This window comes from Sceloporus occidentalis, unplaced genomic scaffold, assembly GCF_023333645.1.
Source record: "Sceloporus occidentalis isolate IW3139 unplaced genomic scaffold, rSceOcc1.0.p SCAF_2, whole genome shotgun sequence".
NCBI lineage: Eukaryota > Metazoa > Chordata > Lepidosauria > Squamata > Phrynosomatidae > Sceloporus > Sceloporus occidentalis.
Genome location: NW_028316982.1, coordinates 136,825,655 through 136,849,399, shown reverse-complemented (window position 1 = coordinate 136,849,399; position 23,745 = coordinate 136,825,655). Strand labels below are relative to the sequence as shown.

At 40.3% G+C, this 23,745-nt stretch overlaps 1 protein-coding gene across 5 annotated transcripts in view; it reads right to left on the bottom strand.

The window, feature by feature from the left end:
* Window positions 1–23,745, bottom strand: part of TDRD3 (tudor domain containing 3) — a 94,938-nt gene that overhangs the window by 45,649 nt on the left and 25,544 nt on the right. The window contains exons 2-10 of one of the 5 annotated variants that reach the window (XM_089511079.1): window positions 22,217–22,301; window positions 20,337–20,402; window positions 17,642–17,802; window positions 13,720–13,861; window positions 9,499–9,570; window positions 8,626–8,775; window positions 7,810–7,947; window positions 4,907–5,063; window positions 1,068–1,193 (exon numbers count right to left, since the gene is read on the bottom strand). In XM_089511079.1, coding sequence (XP_089367205.1) covers window positions 1,068–1,193; window positions 4,907–5,063; window positions 7,810–7,947; window positions 8,626–8,775; window positions 9,499–9,570; window positions 13,720–13,861; window positions 17,642–17,802; window positions 20,337–20,402; window positions 22,217–22,301 — 1,097 coding nt within the window. Of the gene's footprint in view, window positions 1–1,067; window positions 1,194–4,906; window positions 5,064–7,809; window positions 7,948–8,625; window positions 8,776–9,498; window positions 9,571–13,719; window positions 13,862–16,910; window positions 17,018–17,641; window positions 17,803–18,958; window positions 19,067–20,336; window positions 20,403–22,216; window positions 22,302–23,745 lie in introns of those variants that run through there. The other 4 variants (XM_089511080.1, XM_089511081.1, XM_089511082.1 and 1 more) reach the window with 4 other exon arrangements.

The window sequence follows — 23,745 nt, the reverse complement described above, 5'->3', positions numbered from 1 at the left end:
GGGTCAGGGTCCATGAATGTGGAAAACCCACAATTTAAAAAAAACAGTTCTTTTACACCTCTCTAGGAATCTCCAGGTCCTCCAATGTAACTCTGTGGTCAACTTCTGCCAGAAGTTGACTATAGAATCATGTTGGAAGACCTACACTGTTTTCTCTATGAACATCTACTGTACCTCCTCCAGCACAACTCTATGATCAACATCCAGCAGAATTACACTGGAGGAGCTACAAATGCCTAGAGAAGTGTTTTTTCTCATAATCTCTAGGTCCTGCGATGCAACTCTATGGTCAATTTCCTGCAGAGTTGTGCTGGAGAAGCTAGAAATTCCTAGAAAGGGCATATTAAATTAATTAAAAATAATAATTGTAAGCTGCTCTGATAGCCTTTAGGGCTGAAGGCGGGGTATAAATACCATAAATAAATAAAATATTAATTGAAATTTGCAAATAATCAAATCTGAAAAAGTTGAATCTGCAAATGTGGAGGGCCAACTGTGGGCATATCTATACTTCCAATAGCTCTTAGATATTAAGATGATTTTATCTTTTTTTCAAATTTCTTGAGTCCAGCCTATATCTGTGCATTTCATTTTTCTACCCTAAGTGCAGTACCTTACATTTCTCTGTGTTGAATTTTATTTTGTTAGATTTGGCACAGCTTTTTAGTCTATTCAGGTCCTTTTGAATGTTGATCCTGTCCTCTGGGGTATTACCTACTCCTCCTAATTTGGTGTTATCTACAAATTTGATAACTACAGTATTCCCCCAAAACTGTCATCCAAGTCATTAATAAAGATGTTGAATAGCACTGGGCCCAGGACAGACCCCTGTGGCACCCCACTGGTTACTTCTCTAGCATATGGCAAGCCCAAGTATGGCATGGGCACATTGTACTACATTTCCATGATGATATACTAAATGTTTAAAAAATAAATCATTAGATTCCCTATTATTAAGTCAATAGTGAAAAACAGTCAGGACAGCAGTTTTAACACTGGATTAATCAATTCACCACATCCCATCCATGCAAGATAACAGTGGAAGATGCATAAGACTTTCAACATACCTTCTACTGCAAGAGTACCCATTTTAGACTCCAGGAAATCAAACAATGTGCTTGGAGCAGATGGCCTGGCATTTCCCAATTCCTCTTCATCTTCAGGCCGTATTCGGCCTCTGCCTTTTCCTTTCCCTGGAAAGGAATCACACATCTCATTTGGATATGTGTGAATAAACTAAACCAACATGTAGAACAATTCAAAATATATTAGACATATCACAATTCCTTAATATTTTTCTTATCATGTAGATGGTAATTAAGGAGTTCATTAAGTGCCTAATAATATCATTAGATCTCATGTCATATGAAAAACCCCTATAGCATTATTCAATATATCATTAAGTGAAATAAATATAAAAGTTACCTCCTGTAAGAAAGAACTACCTTAATTCAATAGTGACTACAGCAATAACGTTGACTCTATGACTATTAAAATAAGCTCTTTAGCTTATGTCCATGAAAAATGCTAAGTGAATTATAATAGCCCATAAATCTGGCCCCTCCCTACTTATCAGACCTTCTTTCTCCTCACCTTTCCACTTGGGCCCTCCGTTCTAGTAGTCAAGGTCTGCTGTCTCAGCCCAGGATTTCCTCTGCCCCATCCCGGATTCGCCCCTTTTCACTCGCTGCCCCTCACTCCTGGAACCTTCTTCCCCCACAAGCAAGAGCCATCACTTCTTTTACCAGCTTCAAAACGGAGTTGAAAACCATCCTGTTCAGAGAAGCCTTCCCAGGCATTGCATAATTGTCGCTTACTATTTGATGTTCTTGTGGTGCCTGTTTATTGAACCATTTCCTGTATTGCTATGTACTGTATATGTATCATCCTACTTGAGAGTATGTATTTTCCCTGGAAAATGATTAACCATCCATTATGAAGCCTCGCCCTCCCTCCAGTCCATCTGCCTTGGTCCAGGCCTTGGAGGTAGAGAGGAACTGCTGGACCTCTTACCCTTTCCCTCCACCACTCCCTTCTCCTTCTGTGTCATGTCTTTTGAGATTGTAAGCCCGAGGGCAGGGAATCGTCTAACTAAAAGATTGTATGTACAGCGCTGTGTAAATTTACAGCGCTTCATAAATAAAGGTTAATAATAATAATAATAATATACATAGTATCTTACAACAGAATTCTTAGTTTACCAGAATATCCAGCCTACCTTCTTTTCAATTTACATGATTAAAAAACTCCAAAAAACAGAGTGAATATGGCCTCCAGCATGAGGTCACTTATCTAAGTTTGATACCTCCCCACTATGAAAATGAAGTAGGAGTTCACAATAAATGTTCACATAAGGTTATCAATTCATTCACTATCAGGGGCTTCACCGCCAGTCCTACAGATCACTTTGCATGTTTTGTACTCCAGTACAGGAGCAGCATAAAAAAGATGTCTTATACTGAGTTCAAGCATGGTGTCAGAATCCACCTTCAGGCAATCATTCAGGGTGTATTCTGCCATGAGGTTTGGATAGATAGATAGATAGATAGATAGATAGATAGATAGATAGACCTTGTAGAGATAGATAGATTGATGGAGATAGATAGATAAACTGCAGAATGGGGCCCAGTGAATAGGCTCTCACACACAAATAGGAATAGAGATAGATAAGCATATATAGAGAGGGAGTAGTGATATAGATAGATAGGCATTTTTGGGAAGGAGGACTGCCACCATGGGGAATGGGCCGAATGGTCACATATCGCAGACAGGCAGTTTTATGAGGGCTGGATGGGTAACAGATACCCTAAATGCATACATCCTTAGATCTCTCCTAGTCAAAGGAACTAGGAACCAAATGGTTACTCCCCCCTTCTTCCCCCCTTCAGTACAAAGGGAGGAATTTTACATCAAAGCTGAACAGAAGAAAGTGCCTTTGGAAAAAGCAACGAAAGGGGAGGGGGCTGGGGGATTTTAAAGTGCTGTCTCTATCTGGAGTTCTCCAGATTCAGCAAAGACGTGGTCCAAGGTGCTTCTACCTTATTCTTTACAATAAACTTTTTTGTTTTACATTAAGTTGTTGTGGATTTTTGGTCACAGCAATCCCAAGTCTCACACATGGTTCATCTAGCTTAGCACTGTCAACTGACAGGCAGAAGTTGACTAAGGTTTTACGCAGGATTTTCCTTAACCTTAGGGTTTGGGATTGAACAAAAGACCTTCAGTTTGTAAGGTCCAGAGAAATCCAGAGAAAACGGAGGTACTCGTGATAGGTTCCCCTGGTCCAGGAATGGCGGTGGTTCCACCTGTCCTGAACGGGGTCACGCTCCCTGTGAAGGACTCCGTGCGCAGTCTGGGTGTGCTTCTTGACTCGTCCCTTCGCCTGACTGCTCAGGTGAATGCGGTCAAGAGCACCTGTCATCAGCTTCGGCTTATTCGCCAGCTGCGCCCATACCTGGCCCAGAGGGACCTTGAAACTGTGGTACACGCCCTGATAATCTCGAGACTGGATTTCTGCAATGTACTCTACATGGGGCAACCCTTATACCAAACCCGGAAGCTTCAAATGGTGCAGAACATGGCAGCCAGGCTGGTCACTGGTACGTCCAGGGCCAGCCATATAACACCGGTATTAAAAGATCTCCATTGGCTGCCCATTCGCTTCCGGGCACAATATAAGGTGTTGGTGATGACCTATAAAGCCCTAAATGGCTTGGGCCCAGGATACCTGAAGGACCGCCTCTCCCCATACATTCCGCCCTGCACCCTCAGAACATCTGGGCAGCAACTACTTAGGGTTCCCGGGGCGAGGTTTGTCTCCACTACCAGGAGGACATTTTCCATCGCCGCCCCGGCCCTTTGGAACACGCTGCCCATAGAGCTCCGCTCAGCTACCTCCCTGGCCCAATTTAGACGGGACTTAAAGACCTTCCTGTTTGGGATTGCATTCCCTGAATAAGGTCCTATAGGCCTCCTCCGCCGCACTGGCAACGGGACTGGCTAACCTGGGGCCTTTTGTTTTTATGTTTCATGTATTTGCTGTATGATTTTAATGTTTATTGTTTATTGTATTTTTAATTGCTGTAAACCGCCCTGATCTGATGGAAGGGCGGTATATAAATAAAAATTTTATTATTTATTTATTATTAAGGTATGTTACAGAGCCACAGCTTTGCCCTAAAAGAACCACAAACTCTATACCCTGCTGGTTTGGAGGCCACACAAAAACCCAAGGGTCATTAGGGTGGCTTCAGGACACTTCCCCAGAGATAAAAAATAGCCACTCTAAAAACCAGGAAATGACCCCCTCCCCCTCATCTTCTGTTGCCAAAAAAAGACCTCTTGGTGGTCTAAAATGGTCAAGGGCCACCCAAAACATTCTAAAATATTCCCATTTCTCCTAGAGAAAGCAAAACATTGTGAAGGGTCTCCCAAGGGTGACTAACGTGGCCCCTACCCTCCTAGTACCACTCCAGCTCCAAACTAGGCCTTTTTATCTACTGAGGTCCACAGTCTACTGGGATAACCTACTAGGATACACATTCTCACTCCCCCAGTGGTCTCCTTTCTCTCTTTAGGTCACCCATTTTTATTTCTCATCATCTACCTCATCTTCACTCTTGACATATGTGTAAACAGACTGCTTGCAAGGGGCTTCTAATATTAATACTTTTGTTCTGACTCCTCATCACCCTTCCTTCTCTATCTTTTAATCTCCTTCTGCCCCAAAACATAAAATTATGCCAGGGAGCACAAGTTCTGACCCACAAAGAGCAGTGTTAATCAAAAAGGGTTTTCAGGTGATGATTCTGTCACCCGTTTTCAGGGGAAATCAACAGGTTAGCTGTAGTTCAAGGTAATTTGTCCTAATGCAAACGCTTCTGTAACATAGTTTTGCAAGTTGTACCTCTAATGGGTGGTCCTTGAACAGTCATTTGCTTATTGCTGTTCAGAAGAAAATTTAATGAAGCTTCAAGGTTGTTGCTATTATCCATTAATGCCTGCCTTGCTGCTTCTTTGCTGAAACCCATTTCTGTTATGTGTTTGAGAGCCTTTTCATCAACCTATAAGAAAGACAAGAACAATAGCAAATCACAGAACACAATGTACTCCAGAAAAATATTTAATTTTGAAGTGAATGTAACTATTAAATTACAATATAAATCAGTTTACATACAAATGAGAAGATATACGTTAGTGAAGTATTACAAATACAATTTGTATTCGTTTTGAAGAATTAAATGTAAAGAATAACTAACTTCTCATATGGGTCAAGCTAAAATGTTGTCAGTGAGAAGTTGAGCCATGATGTGTTTTTTTCCCCAATTTTTGTTTTTGTTTTGTACAAACCTATCTACTATGTTGTTCAATACTGTCCCCCCCCCCAATAGCCATGTTAGCAAATGTGTGGAATGCATGCCCAATCAGGCACACAAGGGTGTCTCTGCAGGCATCCAAGGGCACCCCACACCACCATTTTATTTTGATTTTAAACTTTAAAAAAGAAACTTTTTTACAAATTTGCTGCCAATTTAGGGGACATCTGGGTGGTCCATTTTGGGCCCCACATGTGCAGCAGGGCCGCCAGTGCACATGTGCGTGCCAGGGCCATCGCAGCTGCCGGGAGTCCCCTGCCAAGATGCTGCATGTGGTGGAGGAGGCTGTCTGTGGCTGCCAGCTGGCTCTGGCAGTGCTGGCACGGGCCGGGAGGATAGCCGAGACGCTGGAGGCCCATACAACCAGTCCTCCTGTCCTTGAAGGAGTAGGAAAGAAAAAGGATAGCCTAGTGATCAGCTGCCCCAGGCCCTATCTCCTCTCCCCCCCCCCCCAATTGCTTGAGGGGACCATCTGTACGTGTCCCTTCAAGTCGTTTCTAACTTATGGCGACTCTAATTAAACCTATCACAGGGTTTTCTTGGCAAATTTTGTTAGAGGGGGTTGGAGAGAGTGTAACTTGTTCAAGGTTACTCAGTGGGCTTCCGTGGCAGAGCAGGGCTTGGCTGTCTGGTCTCCAGGGTTGTAGCCCAGTGCTCCTATCACCCACTTAGTTGAACTCCCTCCCCAGTTGCTTCCTTAAGCCCCTCAGTTCCCATTACCTTGGGGAAGGAGATGGCATCTCTTGAAGCCAAGCTCTGGCTGCTCTCTTACTTTGTTGTTCTTGTTGTTGTTGTGTGCGTTCAAGTCATTTCAGACCAAGGCAACCCTATCCTGGGTTTTCTTGGTGGGTTTCTTCAGAGGTGGATTTGCCGTTGCCAGTTCCCCCTCCTCTCCCACAGTTCTGCTGCCCTCTCTTGCTTAGCTCTCCTCCTTCCTCCTTCTTTCTTCTCCTTCTTCCCCTTTCTCCTGGTCTCCTTCTTTTTCTACTTCTTCTCTGCTCCTCCTCCTCCTCTCCTTCTTTTTTCTCCTTCTTTCTCCTCCTCCTCCTCCTCCTCTCCTTCTGTTCTCCTTCTCCTTCTTCCTCCCCTCTCCCAAGGGAGGAATGCTGGAGCATGGTTCTAGGTCTTGCCTTGGCTCAGAGGGGCTTCTGACTGCTGGGGAAATAAAGTGGGCGCCACTGGCCTGGGCTAGGGATGGGGCAGAACCCTTCCATTCGTTTTCCCTCTCTCTCCATCAATCCTGGGGAATGTGCTGCTTTGGGGGAGGCTTCCAGGGACTAAAGGGGCCCTGATATTCTCCGTCCCTTGCCCCAAGGTGGCTCTGTCCAACTGGACCCCTGAGGAGCCTGGGTGAGAGCCATCTCTCTCAAAGCAACTCTTCACAAGGGCATCTCCTGTGTTGTGAGCCTACAAGTCGTTTTATCAGGCAGTTTTATTGGCAAGCTTTGTTCAGAAGGGGTTTGCCATTGCCCTCCTCTGAGGCTGAGTGAGTGTGACTAGGGTGTGTGCAAGTGTATGTGTGCGTGCCTTCAAGTTGCTTCCGACTTATGGTGTCCCAAAGGGTAACCTATCACAGGATTATCTTGAGTATCTTCCTCTGAGGCTGAGAGAGTGTGACTTTACCCAATCGGTTTCAATGGCCAACCTGGGATTTGAGCCTTGGTCTCCAAGGCTCCCTGTATTACATTTTAGTTGTAGTTGTGTGCTGTGTCTGCTTTTTAAATAGTTCTTGTTGCTATTGTTCTTTTGTGTGCCTGCAAGCTGCCCGCCTGCCTGATGGTGAGAGCTAGGAGAGAGGCAGAAGGAAGAAGCGGCAACCGTGGCGTGTGTGTGAAAGTGAGTGCCTGGAGTTTTCTGGACAAATTTTTATCAGGGGAGAGTTTGCTATTGCCCGTCTGAGTTTCAGTGAGTGTGCATTGTGTGTGTGCGAGAGAGAGAGAGAGAGAGCCTTCCACGTTTTCACTTGCAACCCTAAGGTGAAAGCATCATGGGGTTTTCTTGGCAAGTTTCATCAGAGGGAGGTTTGCTATTGTTAGCCTGAGGAGGAAAGAGTGAGCCTTAGGTTTTCCCCTGGAAGCCCTGCCTCTGGAAGATGGAAGCCCCACCTCTGGCAGCCAGTGCCACCCGGTGGTGGAATGCCACTGAGCTTGGGCACTCGGTCTTGAAAAGGTTTGCCATCACTGCTCTATAGTTAAGACTGCATGACAAGTGTCTTGTTTCAAAAGAAGAGCTATATCTTTTTAATATCTGTAATTAAATTTACATTGCAGAGACTGCAGAGAATGATAGTGACTTTCTTCAGGCCAACTAGCCAATGGCCAGAGCAAATTTGCACTAGATTCTGTTCCTCTACACAAGCTTAAGAATGACATACTGAAGATCTTTTAGTCTTCACAGAAAATACTCTTTAAAAGTCTAATATCCTAAGTCTTACCAGTTCTCGATAGACACCTTCATTTTTCCCCTCAGATTTCATCTTCTCTCTCTGGAACACTTCTCTGCTTCGATTCCCTCCTGAATTTGCACAGAGATTACTTCGGGTACTGCTACCACCGCCTCCAAATGTCTTGATCTTTAGATAAGAGAAATAATGTTTCAGTGTAATTCCTGCTTAGCTCTATTCATATACAGTCGACCCTTGGAAGCTGCAGGGGATCCGTTCCCCCCCCTCCCCCGGTGAGTTCCAAGTCTCACACATATCCAAGCCCCATAGGCCTGAATGGGCACGGGCATTTGCCCCATTAAGGTTAATGGTGGTCGCTCCTTCACAGATTTTCAAGTCTACGGACTTGGAAGGGTGACTATAAATGAAAAGCTCAGTCTGAAGATATCAAATTTTAATATAATTGGAAACAAAGCTTAGCTACGGACACTTATCCTTTCCTGTGCCAGGGTCATAAAATTTAATGAAACTTCTAGAAGTAGAAGTTTAGAATTATTTAAGAAATAAATTAAATAGAAACAGTAATGAAGAAATAACATTACCACACATTACACAGGTTAGCCTCAATAACAATCGATACAGCTTTTAATACCTGGATTTCTGTGTATACCATTTAGTAATGGTTTTCTTGATCTATACTTCTCCATGCCAAACTTCTGAATTGCTTAAGAAACTCTCTTCCTCTCCCCTGGATAACTTCCCTTGTAGCAGCTACCTTGATAGGTCTTCCACATGTACCAACTGACAAAAATGCACACATACATCCACCACAGACACCCTTCCAAAAGAAGAGGGAAAAACCCTAACCTCCTTGCTTTTTGCTACTTCTGCAATAGCAGCTGTTCTTTGTTTTTCAAATTCATCATTGTCTCCAGCAGGTTTAGCCACACTTGTCACTTGCAGAGTTTTTCTCCGATCAAGCTCCCTGCTGTCCACTTGCAGCTGAGATGCACATTTCTGGTAATGTAAAAACATTTTTAATATCCATACCATCAACTGCATTGTTCACATTATATAATCAAACATCCTGAAAAAGGGGAAAAAAGCCCTATCTTAAGGACTGGAGTGTAGATTACCCTGAAGGGCTCATAGGAATGTCCACCTAATACTTCCAGCACCCAGTCATGCTATTAGGAGGACACTCTTTCAATGGGAGGTAGGAGGTTTCTGGCAGTAATAAGAAGCCAGCCAAAATCAAGGTGGGTAAAGGGTCTGTAGTTTGAGAACAGCAAAATAGGAAAAACCTTGCCACTTGGAGGAGAAAATGGCAGCATGCACCACTTCTTCCATGAGGAGTGTAAACAGAGGAAAGCCAAGGGAAGGGAGAGTGTCAGCATGTTGTGTGTAAGGCTCTGTAATACTGGAGTAGAACTCTGTGGTATTTGCATTGTGAAGAGCCACAAATAGATATTACAAACTGTGTCATGTTCTACGAGAAAAGTATAGATTGTATAGGGTACATTTTTACTATACTGAACTGCATGATATTGTGGCATTTTTAGTTTGGTTTATATATTTTATACTGCCATGATATTCTAGGGTAACAGGTGGGTTAAGCCAAAACAGCAATAATTACTATTGCTTCAAAGTAGTATTATTTTGAAATTAATGTAACTGAATCTAGTATTAGTTTAAAAGTAATATTACAAAGATTGAAGTATATTAAAAAGTCTATCATACCTGCCCAAAAGGCACAAAGGGAGGAGGGCCACCTTCTGTTCCTATGTTACTTCTGTTGTGTTTTGATAAGCTCTGTAAAATGAAACAATGTTTTCATTAACTGGCAAGAAAAAAAAACCTGTACAGCAAGGAGTTGGCATCTATTCAATACTGCAGTAAGAGGTATAAGAAACTTTCCCCCCCTCCTACCTACCATTCCCTGCACCTACCAACTTATTCATGAGACTTATTTGGGCTACAGATGTTCTATGCATATGCCTCAAGAACTGTTCCCTCCTCACAGATGTGAAAGCCATGTTTCATATGACTTGGAACAACTGAAGAGAAAATGAAGACCTCCTAAGCAAGCAAAATGAGTACATATTTTCAGATTTGTGGACATGAGCTGCTCATGTCTATAAAGAAAACCATAATGTCATTTTACAATAGAACATGACATGGATTCAATGAAATTTAGGATGACAAAACTATGCAGAGCAAAAATATTGTTTTATGTTTAATACCTTAGTAACTCGAGAACACATGGGGATATAGCCATTCAAAGGCAATTGCCAAAGAACACAAGCTAGTGTTAAACAGAAATTTAGTAATACTTCCACCATACCAACTGTTTAAGTAGCAGAATACAAAGGCCTCATTTAATAAGGCAGAACTACAGAGGATTTTGGCTGATTTCTTATGTGCAAAATACTAGTCCACATTGACTATTTGACTTCTCTTCACATGGAAGTGTTTATAATAACCAAAAACTGATCAGGTAGCAAATACTTAGTACTGAGCTCAAACCAGGGCTCCTGGCTTGTAACTCCACTAACAAGCCGAGGTTTGCTCCTCCACCATCCTATTCTTGTCTTCTCTAGCAAAGACAAACCAACAGTATTAGGGTTGCAAACTGTAAGCTAGATTTCACCACTAAATTGGATTATTGTTGTCTGTGAACAACAGGTGTGTAGGTTCATGTACTACTGAACTTTTATTAAATTAGAATTTAATAAGTAAATGAGTTTTGCTTAAACTAGTTTATAGTAAGACCTCCTTGGAGGTCTTTAAACAGAGGTTGGATAGCCACCTGTCAGATATGCTTTGATTGAGAGTTCCTGCATGGCAGTGGGGTTGGACTGAGTGGGCCTTGTGGTCTCTTCCAACTCCAGGATTCTAATTACTGAATTGCCTTTCCAGGATAAATAGCTTTTATGCACTCAACTATTCATCCATTGATCACGATCATACAGTGATTTAGAATATTACTACAATGCGACATATATTATCTCATCCTACTAAGTATTATTCCCATATTGCCAATTTGGAAGATGTTGAGTCTAAGGGACTCTAGGGCTAGCCTAAAATCACTTTTATCAGAAGCATTAATTTAACCAGCAACCTACCTGCACAGACAATGTACTCCAAAAATATATTTACAGAATCACTTGTACTCAGCTGTAGTTACTTCAGCAATTCTCTTGGTTGGGGGTTTATTGATTGTTCCACACTACATATCACATATCTAGCTTATTACGGTCTATTAGAGATGAAACATTTCCAGAAATTTCAAGCTATTTGGGGGAGGGGGGTTGTTTCATTACAGATGGATCTACAAGATTTTGAACTGTAGAAGGGTCTAGTTTTAATTTTGTGGATTTGTGGGAGAAGGCCTTTTAAAAAAATTAACACACAATAAGAACGGAAGTAATAACCAACATCATTAAAAGAAAAAACATTATTTTGCCTCTTCAGTCTTCTACAGTGCCAAGTAATGTGGCATACTGCACACAGTACTGTACATATATTAACCATTTTACACACTATTCTAAAAGAAAATATTCCATAATCTATTTTCCCCATTTTTCAATAATAAATGGGCTTTGCAACATCTAAGGTTTCAAAGGTCATCTATGATAAAAAAAAAATCACAGAAGAACAACTATGGCAGCTCAAGGTGCCAACCTGGCCATCCCTGGCATTTGCTGCAAGCTTCATTTCCTAATTTTTTTATTTATATGAAATCATTTTTATAAAAACAAAAGCGATTGAAAATTTATTTCTGGTTTACGAAAAATGCTTTCTATCTTTAAAACATTTCTGTCTGGATTTAGAGAAAAATTGTTACTCCTGGAGGTTTGCAAGAGCAGCAACAGTTTTGAAACCACAAAAACAAACCTGGGTGGCAAACAGACTGCAGTCCATGTGTTGTTTTCTACCTTGAATTAAACTGGTTTCTATATCAGGCCAATAAACATGTTTATTTCTACCATGGTTTATTTCTCATGGAATGCATTATTATAATATTATTCACAGGTGTGGGGTTTTTTTTGGCAGTAAACCTATGATACTCAACTACTTTTCTGAACACCTGATATTTATCATTACAAAGAAGAAAGCTCTGATGAGTTCAGGTTTTGTATCAGGGAGGAACCTATGCTGTTTAACAACTTTTTTTTCAACAACTGATATTTATCATCATACTGAAGGCTTGAAATGATAACATAAACCCAGGATGATTCACAGGGTGCATATCTTCCTCACACTATTATTTGTTGTTATATACTCATGTACTATTGAACTATTCAACTGACGGGACTATCAATATGTTGTGTTCGCAAATTTTAGAACACTTGACATGGTAATATCCATGCATTTTATTTCATTCTTGCAATATCACATTCTTTGTACTTGTAGATTTCTGGCTATCCTTCTGCTATACAAAGATTTTTGTGCAGATTGAGTATCCAAAATCCCAAAATACTCTAAAATCGTCCACGAGTGGTTGAAATAGTCACACCTTTGTTTTCTGATGGGTCACAAACTTTGTTTCATGCACAAAACTATTAAAGATATTATGTATAAAATTGCCTTCAGGTGATGTTTATAAGGTGTATAAAAAACATAAATGAATTTCATGTTTTAGACAGGTCCCAGTGCCAGGACAAATCATTATAAATGGGAAATATTCCAAAAGTCCATATATATATATATATATATATATATATATAGAGAGAGAGAGAGAGAGAGAGAGAGAGAGAGAGAGAGAGAGATCTTGGGCCCCCGCATGGATAATAAAATCCATAGATGCTTAAGTTCCTTCATGGGCAATGCAAAAAGGGGTGTGTCCTGCCTGGAGGGGACATGTCCTGGGTGATCCATGCCCTCCCTCAACCAAGAGCCCCTCCAGCAGCAGCAGTGCTGTCACATTTGCAACTCTAGAGGGAAGAAGGAGTCACATGTGGGGAAGGAAGGAGGGAGGGATCCCTGGGCAGGGAGGGGGCAGGGGTTTTTCCAGTCCCCTTCCATGGAGAAGCAGAGGCAGAGGAGAAGGAGAGAAGGAAGGCAAGAAAGCGTGAGGGATGGTGGGTACTTCGCTCACCTCTTCGCAGAAGGAAGAGGGAGGGACATCTCTCTGTGTGTCAGAGGAGTGGGATTTATGGCCAGCCCGCTGGGAGGGGGGAAATGATTGACTGACCAACCCAGTCCAGCCCAGGCTTAACCCTGCCTGACCAGAAGGAGGAGGGGGGGGAGAAAAAGAGCAGCCCCCCTCCCTCACTGAGGGGAAGATGCGCCTTCTGCCTACCCCCTCTCACTCCCCACTTCCCCTGCCAGACCAGAGGGCAGTGTCCAGGACAGTCTCCTGGCTGAGGCGAATGGGCCAGTAGGCACCCACGCTGCCTGGGCTCTCCTCTCTCCATGCCTGCTACTTGTGGAGCTACCTGCCCTGAAGCCAGCAGACCACCATTCCTCCCTTCTCTTCCACCACCTCTCGTCTCTGGGCATCCCAAAAGCAGAGGAGCCCAGCGCCCAGATCCCCTCCTGAGTCCACTTTGCCCTGATGCTTGAATCCGCAGATGGCAAGTCCACGGATAAGGAGGGGCCACTGTATAACCAAAATCCGAAACACACCTGGTCTCAAGCATTTCAGACAAGGGAGACTCACTCTTCAGTATTCAGTATTGCTTTTCCCAGGCATTCTAATTTTGAATATATCCTAAATAAAGATTATAATTGGAAAAAAATAATTTTGAATATATCACTTTAATTAATCTGTTATCTGAACCCTGTGTTTAGAATTGGTTTCATTGTATTTGTGGTCACACAATATGCTTTTTTAATAACTGGTAGGTCTTTCTTTGTTTTTCCTGTATGACAATATATCACCATTTCAATATATCTAAAAAGCAAGATGAAGTTTAACATTCAGCTTAAGGTAGGAAAAGCATCATGTTACCTCACCCTTTGTAACTCCCACTTTTCTATAAGATGTTCCACTTCACCTCCAAGAATTACTGTGTTGCTCTCATCCAGAAGAAGGAAGCCATTTTTCATTTCCACAATTCCCAATAATTTAATTTTGGTTCCAGGGGGAGTGTTCAGACTAAATGTAAGGAAAGTATTCAAGAGAAGGATCAGTTATATTATGATAAATCATCTTATATGCACTAAATTTTAAATCATGTATATGGATTATCTCTTACTTAACTTTTCCAACACAGCTAGTTATAGCACTTTCCCAGCACTATGCTGTGTTTAAGCATAAAATATCTGCAAAGTAATATTTTATATTCTCATCAGAAAGAACTCACAGCAATTATACAAAATTGTATTTTAAGGTGCATCTAAAAGACTAGAGAAGATGGTATAGCCCATCTACTAACACTTTATGCAAGAAGATTGCTTCTGACAGCACTCCTTGAAAACATGTTTTACTCTACACTTTTTATCAAGTGTATCCATTGTTCAGTGTCAAAAAAGGTAAACATAAATTGCAGTTTCATGGCTGCAGCATCTACAAAATATCAATCATTATGTTGTCAGTTTTCAGCTGGTATTCTCATCCATCATACTGACAGAATACATTAACAAAATCAACTCTCAATCACTTCAAAAGTCATGTTCAAACTCAAGATTACTTGGGTGTGAATTAATCCTGTTCCTGAAAACAGAGGAATACCACAATATATGGAATTATGATAACATTTTGCACAAAGGGTTATTTTTTTTGGTGGGTTTTTGAGTTTATGTGGTCATGTTCTAGAAAAGTTTATGCCCTTTGGGTGGTTCTTTGTCTTCACTCTTATGGGTTTATCTGGGTTTGCCAATCCTTCTGATATATGATCTGGAGTAACCATTAGTCTGTAGAGCCCAATCTAGGTGCTTCAATTTATCTTCCAGGAAGTGGGGTTCACAGATCAATTTTGCTTGGTCTGCCAGTGTTTGTATTGTGCTTCTTTTTTGTCTGGAGTGATGGTTGGACATCTTGTGTAAGTATCTATCTGTGTGTGTAGGTTTTCTGTATACAGTGTGGCCCAAATGTTGGTTTGATTTGTGGATGACCAGGATATCCAAGAATGGCAATGTTCTTTCCTTTTCTTTTTCCATCGTGAATTGGATGTTTGGGTGGATGTTGTTCAAGTGGTTCAGAAACACAGTCAGATCTTCTTCTCCATGGCTCCAGATGGTGAAAGTGTCATCCACATATTTGAACCATGTTGTGGGCTCTTTTGGTGTGTTTCCAGGGCTTGCTTTTCAAAGTGTTCCTTATAAAAGCTTGCTGTCACAGGGCTCAGAGGGCTTCCCATTGATACCCTATCTCTCTGATCCTAGAATCCACTGTATAAGAGAGCTACTTCCAGTGGGACAATGGATTCTTCAAGCAGAGAGATGGAGTAGCCATGGGAAGCCCTCTGAGCCTCATGACAGCAAACTTTTACTTTTAGGGTGGCATGCTTAAAGACAAGGATCCAAATACATAGCCATGTTAGGGCCAGAGCAGACAGGCAGGAAAAAGCTGGATCCTAGGCTAGATCCTACGTTTTCTGGAAGTGGGTTGAAACCCTGCTGTCCTTACCACCCACTCTCAAGGTGGGCTGAACACCCACAGACCATTGCACAAACACACTGCTTGTGACCTACTTAAATGAATTGAAGACCATCCTGTTCGGGAAGCATTCCCAGACATTGTGTGATTGTTATTTGATGCTTTTAATTTGTTGTCTGCCTTGTCTCATTGAACCTTTTCCTGTATTATTATGTTTTATTTTATATGTATTATGCAATTATTTCATAGAATGTACGCCATGGGCAGGTTTATTTTTTAACTATTTTACTGACTGCATATACAGCGTTGTGTAAATCTACAGTGCTATATAAATAAAGCACAATAATAATAATAATAAATCTCTCTTTCCATGCAGATGTCATTCCGTTGGATGGATGGCCATATGGTGGCCACACAGTTTCACGTACAATGCACTACCTATATAGTGCATTAGTGTACCCAGTGATACATTGGCAAATAACAGTCATGCAGGGCCCCCATACATGCTCCCTTCACCCTCTCCTTCATGCCCCTGTCGGACTGTCTGGTTTGGGTATGTTACAGACTGTCTCCTTATCGGCAGACTTGCCACCCGTCGGTTTAACCATCCGTGGCTGGCAAGCTCCCATTTTGCTTAATGGTGGTGAATGCACGCAACTGCGCGAGCAGGTGCACACACACCATGCCACCATTAATTTTAATGAGGCCTGAGCATACATGGATCTTGGTATCCACGGGGGTCCAGAATGGATCCTCTGCGAATACAGAGGTCCAACTGTAATTATATCCACTGCATTATTGACCATCACATTTTTGTTTTGCTGCAGTGCTGCACTGGAAGCGGGCTGTTTATTTGCCTGTGTGACAATGAGCATTTTCCACCTTGAGTCAGAGTATCTCAGTTTCTTTTTGCTTCGGTTTTTAATCCTGGGGCATGGTTTTGTTTTGCTTCCCACCTGCTCTCACCTTGTGCATCGTCTAAACAGCCAGGTTTCAAAGCCGTTAGAAGCCACTTTATATGGCCAGTATCTTATTTCCCCCCAGTCTGGAAAATCAGTAGGAAAAGCGACCTTGTAGCACCTTTCATACTAAATGAAAGAAAGACGCCTACTTCTTTCTTATGTATTTAAGGAAGGAGGCTCAAGTCTACCAAAGCTCATGCCACCAGATTCACTAAGTTAGTCTTAATGGTGCTACAAGATCCCTTTGCAGAAAGACAAGGATCGGAATACTATTTTCTCTTCACCCAACTACTACCAACTACTTCAGTCTGTATTTATAAACCACCTATACAGCTCACCTGCATTATGGTGGTGCTGGCAAAAGGAGTAATGGTTAATAGTATAACAAAATTTGTAGTTACGGGTAGTTGTCACATAAAACAAGAACGGTGATACTTCAGAAAGGAAATCAAAAACTACTAATTCACATGTGCCAAAATTTCTTATTAAGAATCCCACTTCCTCAGATAATTTATGAGTCACTTGCATGCTTATCAACATCCACTGTTTCTCTTTCTGCACACCCTTAGACAAATTAAGTATCAGTTAATGCCAGTCCTACTCCAGTAGCCTTTATGAACACAGTGTCACTTCATTTCACATACCCAATCCAGTAGCCTTTATGAAATTCACTTCATTTCACATACCCAACTAAGGTAGTTTGACAGATGGATTTATTGTTAATGGCCTACATCAAGCTCCAGCCAATTATCTGAATGGATACAATAAATGTTGTCAGAAAGTTGCCACAGGAATCTAAACAATTATAGGTACATTTAACGTCTCATCCTAAGGTTGTTTGAATTCAATTTTTTTTTAATAAAAGCTTATACTTTACGATGTACCTCTGTACAGGGAAATCAAGGAACACTACAGGATATGGGAAATCTTAGCCCTCATTATTCTTTTGAGAAACAAATCAGAAGTTTTTTTTAAAAAGGTTGTAAAGGTTGTCAAAAGATTTCATACAGGAAAATGTCTTCCTAATTTCAGAAACAAAATTTCACCTTCAGAATATCTTATAAACAAATGAAAGTTTTATATACAGTGGACCCTTGTTATACGTTGGGGTTTCTTCCAAGATCCCCCGTGAATTACAAAATCCATGTACGCTCAAGTCCCATTAAATAGCAAAAGGGTGTCCCTTATAAAAATGGAAAATCAAGGCTTGATATTTGAAATTTATACTTTTTAAAAATATTTTCAAACCATGGATGCTTGAATCCGTCTATAAAAAATCTGTGTGTAAAGGCCAACTGTATTTCACTCTGTTCTGAGATGCCTAACTTGTAAAGTGAGGTTAAGTCTATTTAAAGCAAAAATCAGCATTGTATACCTTATTTTTGACATGTATTTATATTCGATTGCAGTGCAGCTTGTGTGCCCATCAGTCATCTGCAAGCGCAGCATTCTGGGAGCAGCCTGAGATTCCTCATTGTCCTTTGGTGCAGCTATATTACGAACTTTTTGGATCTGCAGCACACATGGGCCTTCTAGCTGTGAAGGCCAAGCACAAAAGTATTAGTATTATTTGCTTTGTTCAATTTTGTGCTATTACAACATGAGTAGGCTCTATTAAGTAATCACTAGCCCTCCCCCTGACATCTTTTATCTTTGTTGTTGCTGTTCACTAAATAAATAAAAGCACTGTCATAGCTAATAATTTTATTCTTTTCTTACCAAAAACACATGATATATCCTGTGAAAAACTGGTTTGTAGCACCCTCAAACCTTTTCCAAAATGAAAGAAGTTCAAAAAACCAAATTAAACTGAACATAAAGTCTTCTGAATTCCAAACAGCCCTTTGGCCAAAATTCAATAGCTAGTGTCAATTAGAGTAGAATGAATGAAGCATCAGAACCTACACCAATATTGAGGTACTAAATTATCACTGGTTTAATAGGTCTACTTTACCTGGGACTAACAATTATGTTTAGGCTTTAGAAAATAACCCACAGTTGACCACAAGCATTACAAAGTCAAGTCCTGACATTCTATCAGTTGTTAATGTTTCCATCCAAATCCACCAACAACAACTATATCTTTATAACCAGAATTGGTCTGTCATTTCCAGCAAACATTTATATGGCACACAAATAACTGCCACCAACAATCTGAGAATTCGAAAACACCAAGAAGGATCTAGATAGACTTGACTGAAAAGAAAAAGCCTTATTCCAACTGATGTTTTACATGATTGCCTAAAAAACCCAGGATTGTATTGTTATATCAATGGATTTTTTTTTTTTTACTGCCAACTATGTATAAAGTATTGTCTCTATCTATGGCTATAACTGACCCAGTATTGCTATGGCTATTGCCCAGTTATAATAAAACATTTCAGAATCTTTCTTTGTGTACTTGGGTAGGATCCAAAGACCTGTACACCTAGTTCTGTGTATGGAAGGGGAATCTGAGTTCTCTCACAAACAGTATCGCTTACCATGGAACAAGGAACTATCTTTCAAACTGCAAGCTTTTTAAAGCCATTTGAAGTATGCATTCTAAAGGAGAAAAAAAGAGTCAAAAATTTCATGGGGAAAAAAAATCCAAATTCTTGGGCATGCCTAAAGATTTGTTTTGATCACAGGCTGGGTCTCACTTTAAAAGCACTCATCTTCATCCACAGACACTCAAAAATGAAAAATCTACCTGTAAATTAGTAATGTGTCTCAATTCCAAAGCCTCCCTGTGTAACACACCGCAGAAATAATCCTTTTTGAGACCACTTTATTTGCCCTGGTTCAACGCTTGGCAGTCCTGGGAAGAATAATTTTATGAGACATTTAGCTTTCTCTGTCAGAGACCTCTGTTGTCACAATAAACTACAATTCTCAGGATTCCCTAGCACTGAATCAGGGCAGTTAAAGCGGTCTCAAACTGGATTATTTTTGTAGTGTGTTTTGGACCTATGAAATCTTTCTCCTCCCCATCCCATGGATTCATCCAGATATGTTCTGCTTCAACCAGTTAATTTCATATCCTGATATTCTTAATTTAGCACTCACCACATTAAAATATAACCCAAAGTATAATTTCTGAGCTCAGATACTATATAATCATTAGACTCTGTAATGAAGTGGAGGGAAAGGATAACTTTACTACTTCACCTCTAAAGCTTTTCTACCCAAACATATGTTTCTTGCAGGAAAGACCGATAGTTCATCTTACTCCACATAAAAATCATATAATGAAAAGTGCTAATTGCAGATCATTCAAATAAATTCCAAATACTGTATGTGTAAACAATTCAGACAAATCACTGAAAATTAGGTATCCTTCTTATCTTTAAATGAACATGATACAAATTTGCAATGTTTTAACTCTATTCACACAAAGGTTTGCTATTATTCAACATATATACAACATTTCTCTTCAAATTTAATCAAACATAGCCATCTTGTGGCTGAGGTTTGTAATTCATGCTTCTCAGTTCCATGAAGAACTACGGTATATATGCAATATATCTGTATAATGTATTTAGAAAATGACCGAAACCTTTATCAGTAAGTCAGATATTTCTTGCTTACAAAGTTAGTAAAAGTTTGTTATGTAACGATAAACCAAAACCAGTTACACAAACAACAGTAAAGTACTATTCTGCTTCTCTGTCTGTTTGAAAAGCAGCCCACGTATATTTAATTACCAAAGATAGGCAAATATTATACGTAGTTCATTGATACTGACAGGTGGCTACTCTGGAGTCTCATGTCAGAATATTTTGTACAAAATAAATAGCTATCTTAAAACTAGCTTAAAGGGGACAATATCCCCAGTTACTTCAAAGCCACACCCATGCTTCTCTTGACCCATGCTGTGTCATTGCCATAAGGGGAGAGATAACAAAAAGAGGCAAACATCTGGCCTCAAATAACAGTCAAGTAATTCTGAGGAGTGGATACTCACAACATGGTTGTGGTGAACAGGGCAAAGAAACAAATGAGACACAGACACAAACCAACCTACTCAGTGAGGATAGCTGAAGAGCCAAGTAGACAAGTACAAGTATAACAGCAGCAAGTTTTATTACCTTTTCCAACTTTCCACCATTGATATCACTGGGGAGGAACTTCTTTCCAATAGCTCTTAAGTCTGTCTAAATATAAAATAAAATAAAAAAAACTGAATAAATTTGAGTAGCTTCTCAAGATAAAACCAGGAGGGAAATATATATAGTTCATAGTAAGAAATAACCTATTCTACAGTGAAACATACTGGTAACTCACCCCTAAAAGGCAAAACAAATGTCATTAAAACTACTATTTTCACATGTACACATGGGGTCACATAGGTGACATTGGGCAATGTTACTGGATCCCAGGAGCTCTGTAAGGAAGAAGAAACTTGAAATGATTTTTGTGCAGGTTTATATCTGTGCTTTCCTTAGACTGCAGCGCCCTTTTCAAGACTACATAAATAGTTTTTTTAGCATATGCAAGCACTCCGGAAATCCATGACCCCATCCCTGGCAGTGAGTGGGATATACCAAATGAAGCTTTAGGAACCCAGGGAGTAGCTCCCCTCCCCTAAAAAGAAATCTTGACAACACCACGCATGATTACACTTTCCTTACGTTGTTTCTCAAGCACACAAACAGCATGTCATACAACAGTAAAACATGCCTATCTGATCATTTCCCTATCCTATGAAAACAGTGCAGTATATTAAGTCTGATAGGTTTTTAAATTCTGCTTCTGAGGAAGGACCTCTTTGACATAAAGCATCAGCCACAACAAATTAAATAACTTGCATACAGTAGGAGCATAACAGTGGAAAATTATTTTGAAAAATAAGAACATGGTATGACAGCTACTTCAACCTTGTTCCATGAAATTAAACAGTTATCTTTATCTCTCTTATTTAGATTTCAATAACACTATGGGAAAATACATTTTATCCTCTTGAACCCCACAAACAAAATGATTACAGTGGGATCCGTTCCAGACATCCCCCTGCGGATAACAAAATCCATGAATGCTCAAGTCCCATAGTACTCAATGGTGGTGCGACAATGGCACTTTGCCCCCGCCCCCTCCCCGATGTCAGCCTCACCGTTCTCACTGCAGCAGTCATCAGTGGGGTACCTCTTCTTCCTCCTTCCCCCCTCCTCTCCCTCTTCTTCCCCCATCGTCAATGTCACAGCTCTTTCTCCTCCTTCTCTTTCCCACCTCCTCTTCCTTCCTCCTCTTCACTCTTCCTCCTCCTCTTCTCCTCCTTCTTTCCCATCGCTGCTACTGTTGCACTTCCTCCTCCTCTTCTTACCTTGCCTTCTCCGTCTTCCTCCTCCTCCTCTTTCCCCCTCCATTGTGCTGCTGCCACTCATCCTCCTTTTCTTTCTCCTTCTCTTCTCTGCTCTTCCTTCTCCTTTTCCTTCCTCCGCTTCCCCACATCCTCCACTTTCTCTTCTTTTTCTTACCCCCCTCTGTTGCTCTGCCGCCGCTCATCCTCCTTTTCTTCCTCCTCTTCCTCTTCTCCACTCTTCCTCGTTCTCCTTCTCCCTCCTCCTCCTCTGCTAACACCACCACCACCAACACCCCCCACAGGCTTGCCATCCGCATATGCTCAAACCCGCAGATGGCAAGTCTTTGGATACGGAGGGTGGACTGTACTGTGATGACAAGAATAGTACATCAAACTTGATTTATCCAATTTATATAAAGCCAACAATATAAACAAGATAGAAAATGCTATATTGGCTCTTTGACCAATAATAATTTTATCTTTAAATCTATCATGTAAACATTTTGTATTCTAGATTGTTTTAATTTTTTCTAGTAATATTTATAATATATGTAAGAGGTTTAGAACTATATTTTGTACTGTTATCATCCAACTGATAAGCTAACAGTCACAATCAATGGCTGTTACAATTTATAAAAGTAGTTTGAAAAGTTAACAAATGCTACCTACATTAAGTGCAATCAGGATAATATCATTTATGTTGACTTTATCAGATGAATTTGTGCAAGCTTCGATTCCTTCATCTGACAGGTACCTGTTAAAAGAAAATAGTTGATTTAGTAGGATATATAAAAAGTTTAGATTAAAAACAAATCTATCCAATTTTATCATTACAAAATAAATTTTATCATTACAAAAGAAAGTAACAATAATAAAAGGGGGAAGTTGCATTTAGGTTATACATCATGATTTCTATAAGGCAGTACCAATTCTAGGGTAATAAACTACTTGAACTAGGTTCCTCCTGAATTTTGTCCAAGTATAGATGGTAAGGAAAACAAAGGAGGAGGACTCTTGTCTTAATATGTAGTTTCTAGAAATAACTGTATGGTCACTGCTGAAATACACTGACATTCATATGGCGTGCGCATGCATGCACGCATGCGCACATATATATATATTGCAGACAAATTTTTTCACAACTAATCCCAATTTCCTGGCTGCCAAAAGGGACTAGCTCTACAGTTACTGGTTTATACCACATAATCATGATTCTCTTCTACTAATGTAAGTTGATAACCTTATCAAATATAAGTTATAAAACTACCTTTTTACATCTGTTTGATATATACTCATACACTCATCCCTTCACATCCGCTGGGGTTAGGGGCACAGGACACTCATGAATGTGGGAAAACTGCAAATAACAAAAAACACTATGTTTTTAGCTGAGAGAACACCTCTCTAGGAATCTCTAGGTCTTCCAATGCAACCCTGTGGTCAACATCTGCCGGACACTGACCACAGAATTGCGTTGGAAGAGCTACACATGCCTGGTGGAGTATTCTCTCTAGGAATCTCTAGGTCCTTCAGTGAGACTTTTGGTTAAAATTGACCATAGAGTTGTGCTGGAGGACCTAGATATTCCTAGAGATAATATATTAATAACCAAATCTGCAAAAGTCAAAGCCACAAAAGTGGAGGGACGAGTATACATACCAAAAACAAACAAATTCCTATAAAATATGAATTTGTTGCTTTGAAAATGTAAAAAAATAAGGCTAAATCAGACGATATTTAATAAGAGATTTACAGTGATCAAGACCCTAAGGTCTCTGCATACAATTGGCATTGACAATTGGCAATGTTGCATTGGCCACATCATTTTTCAGTCTTTCCAGCCTTTCACACTTCATGAAAACCGATGTTACAAGTAGAGAGTACTCAAGGCTCTGTGAACAACTTTGCATCCTAATCATACATATTTCAATTATTTTGTTTTTGTAATTGAAAATATATTGTCAGGTAACTATATGATAATAGTACAGTAATAAGAAAAATTTAAAACATGCTACAGTGTTACTGTTATCATTATAATGGATTGGTTACTTTCATATAAGCCATCTCACTTTTTAAAAATGTTCATTCTTAAGACATTCTGATAGCACAACTTGGAGCAAACTTAAAAGCAATGAAATTAATACCATGTTTTCAAATATGTCCACAACAAAGTTATGCAGGATACAAGAGTTCCTTTA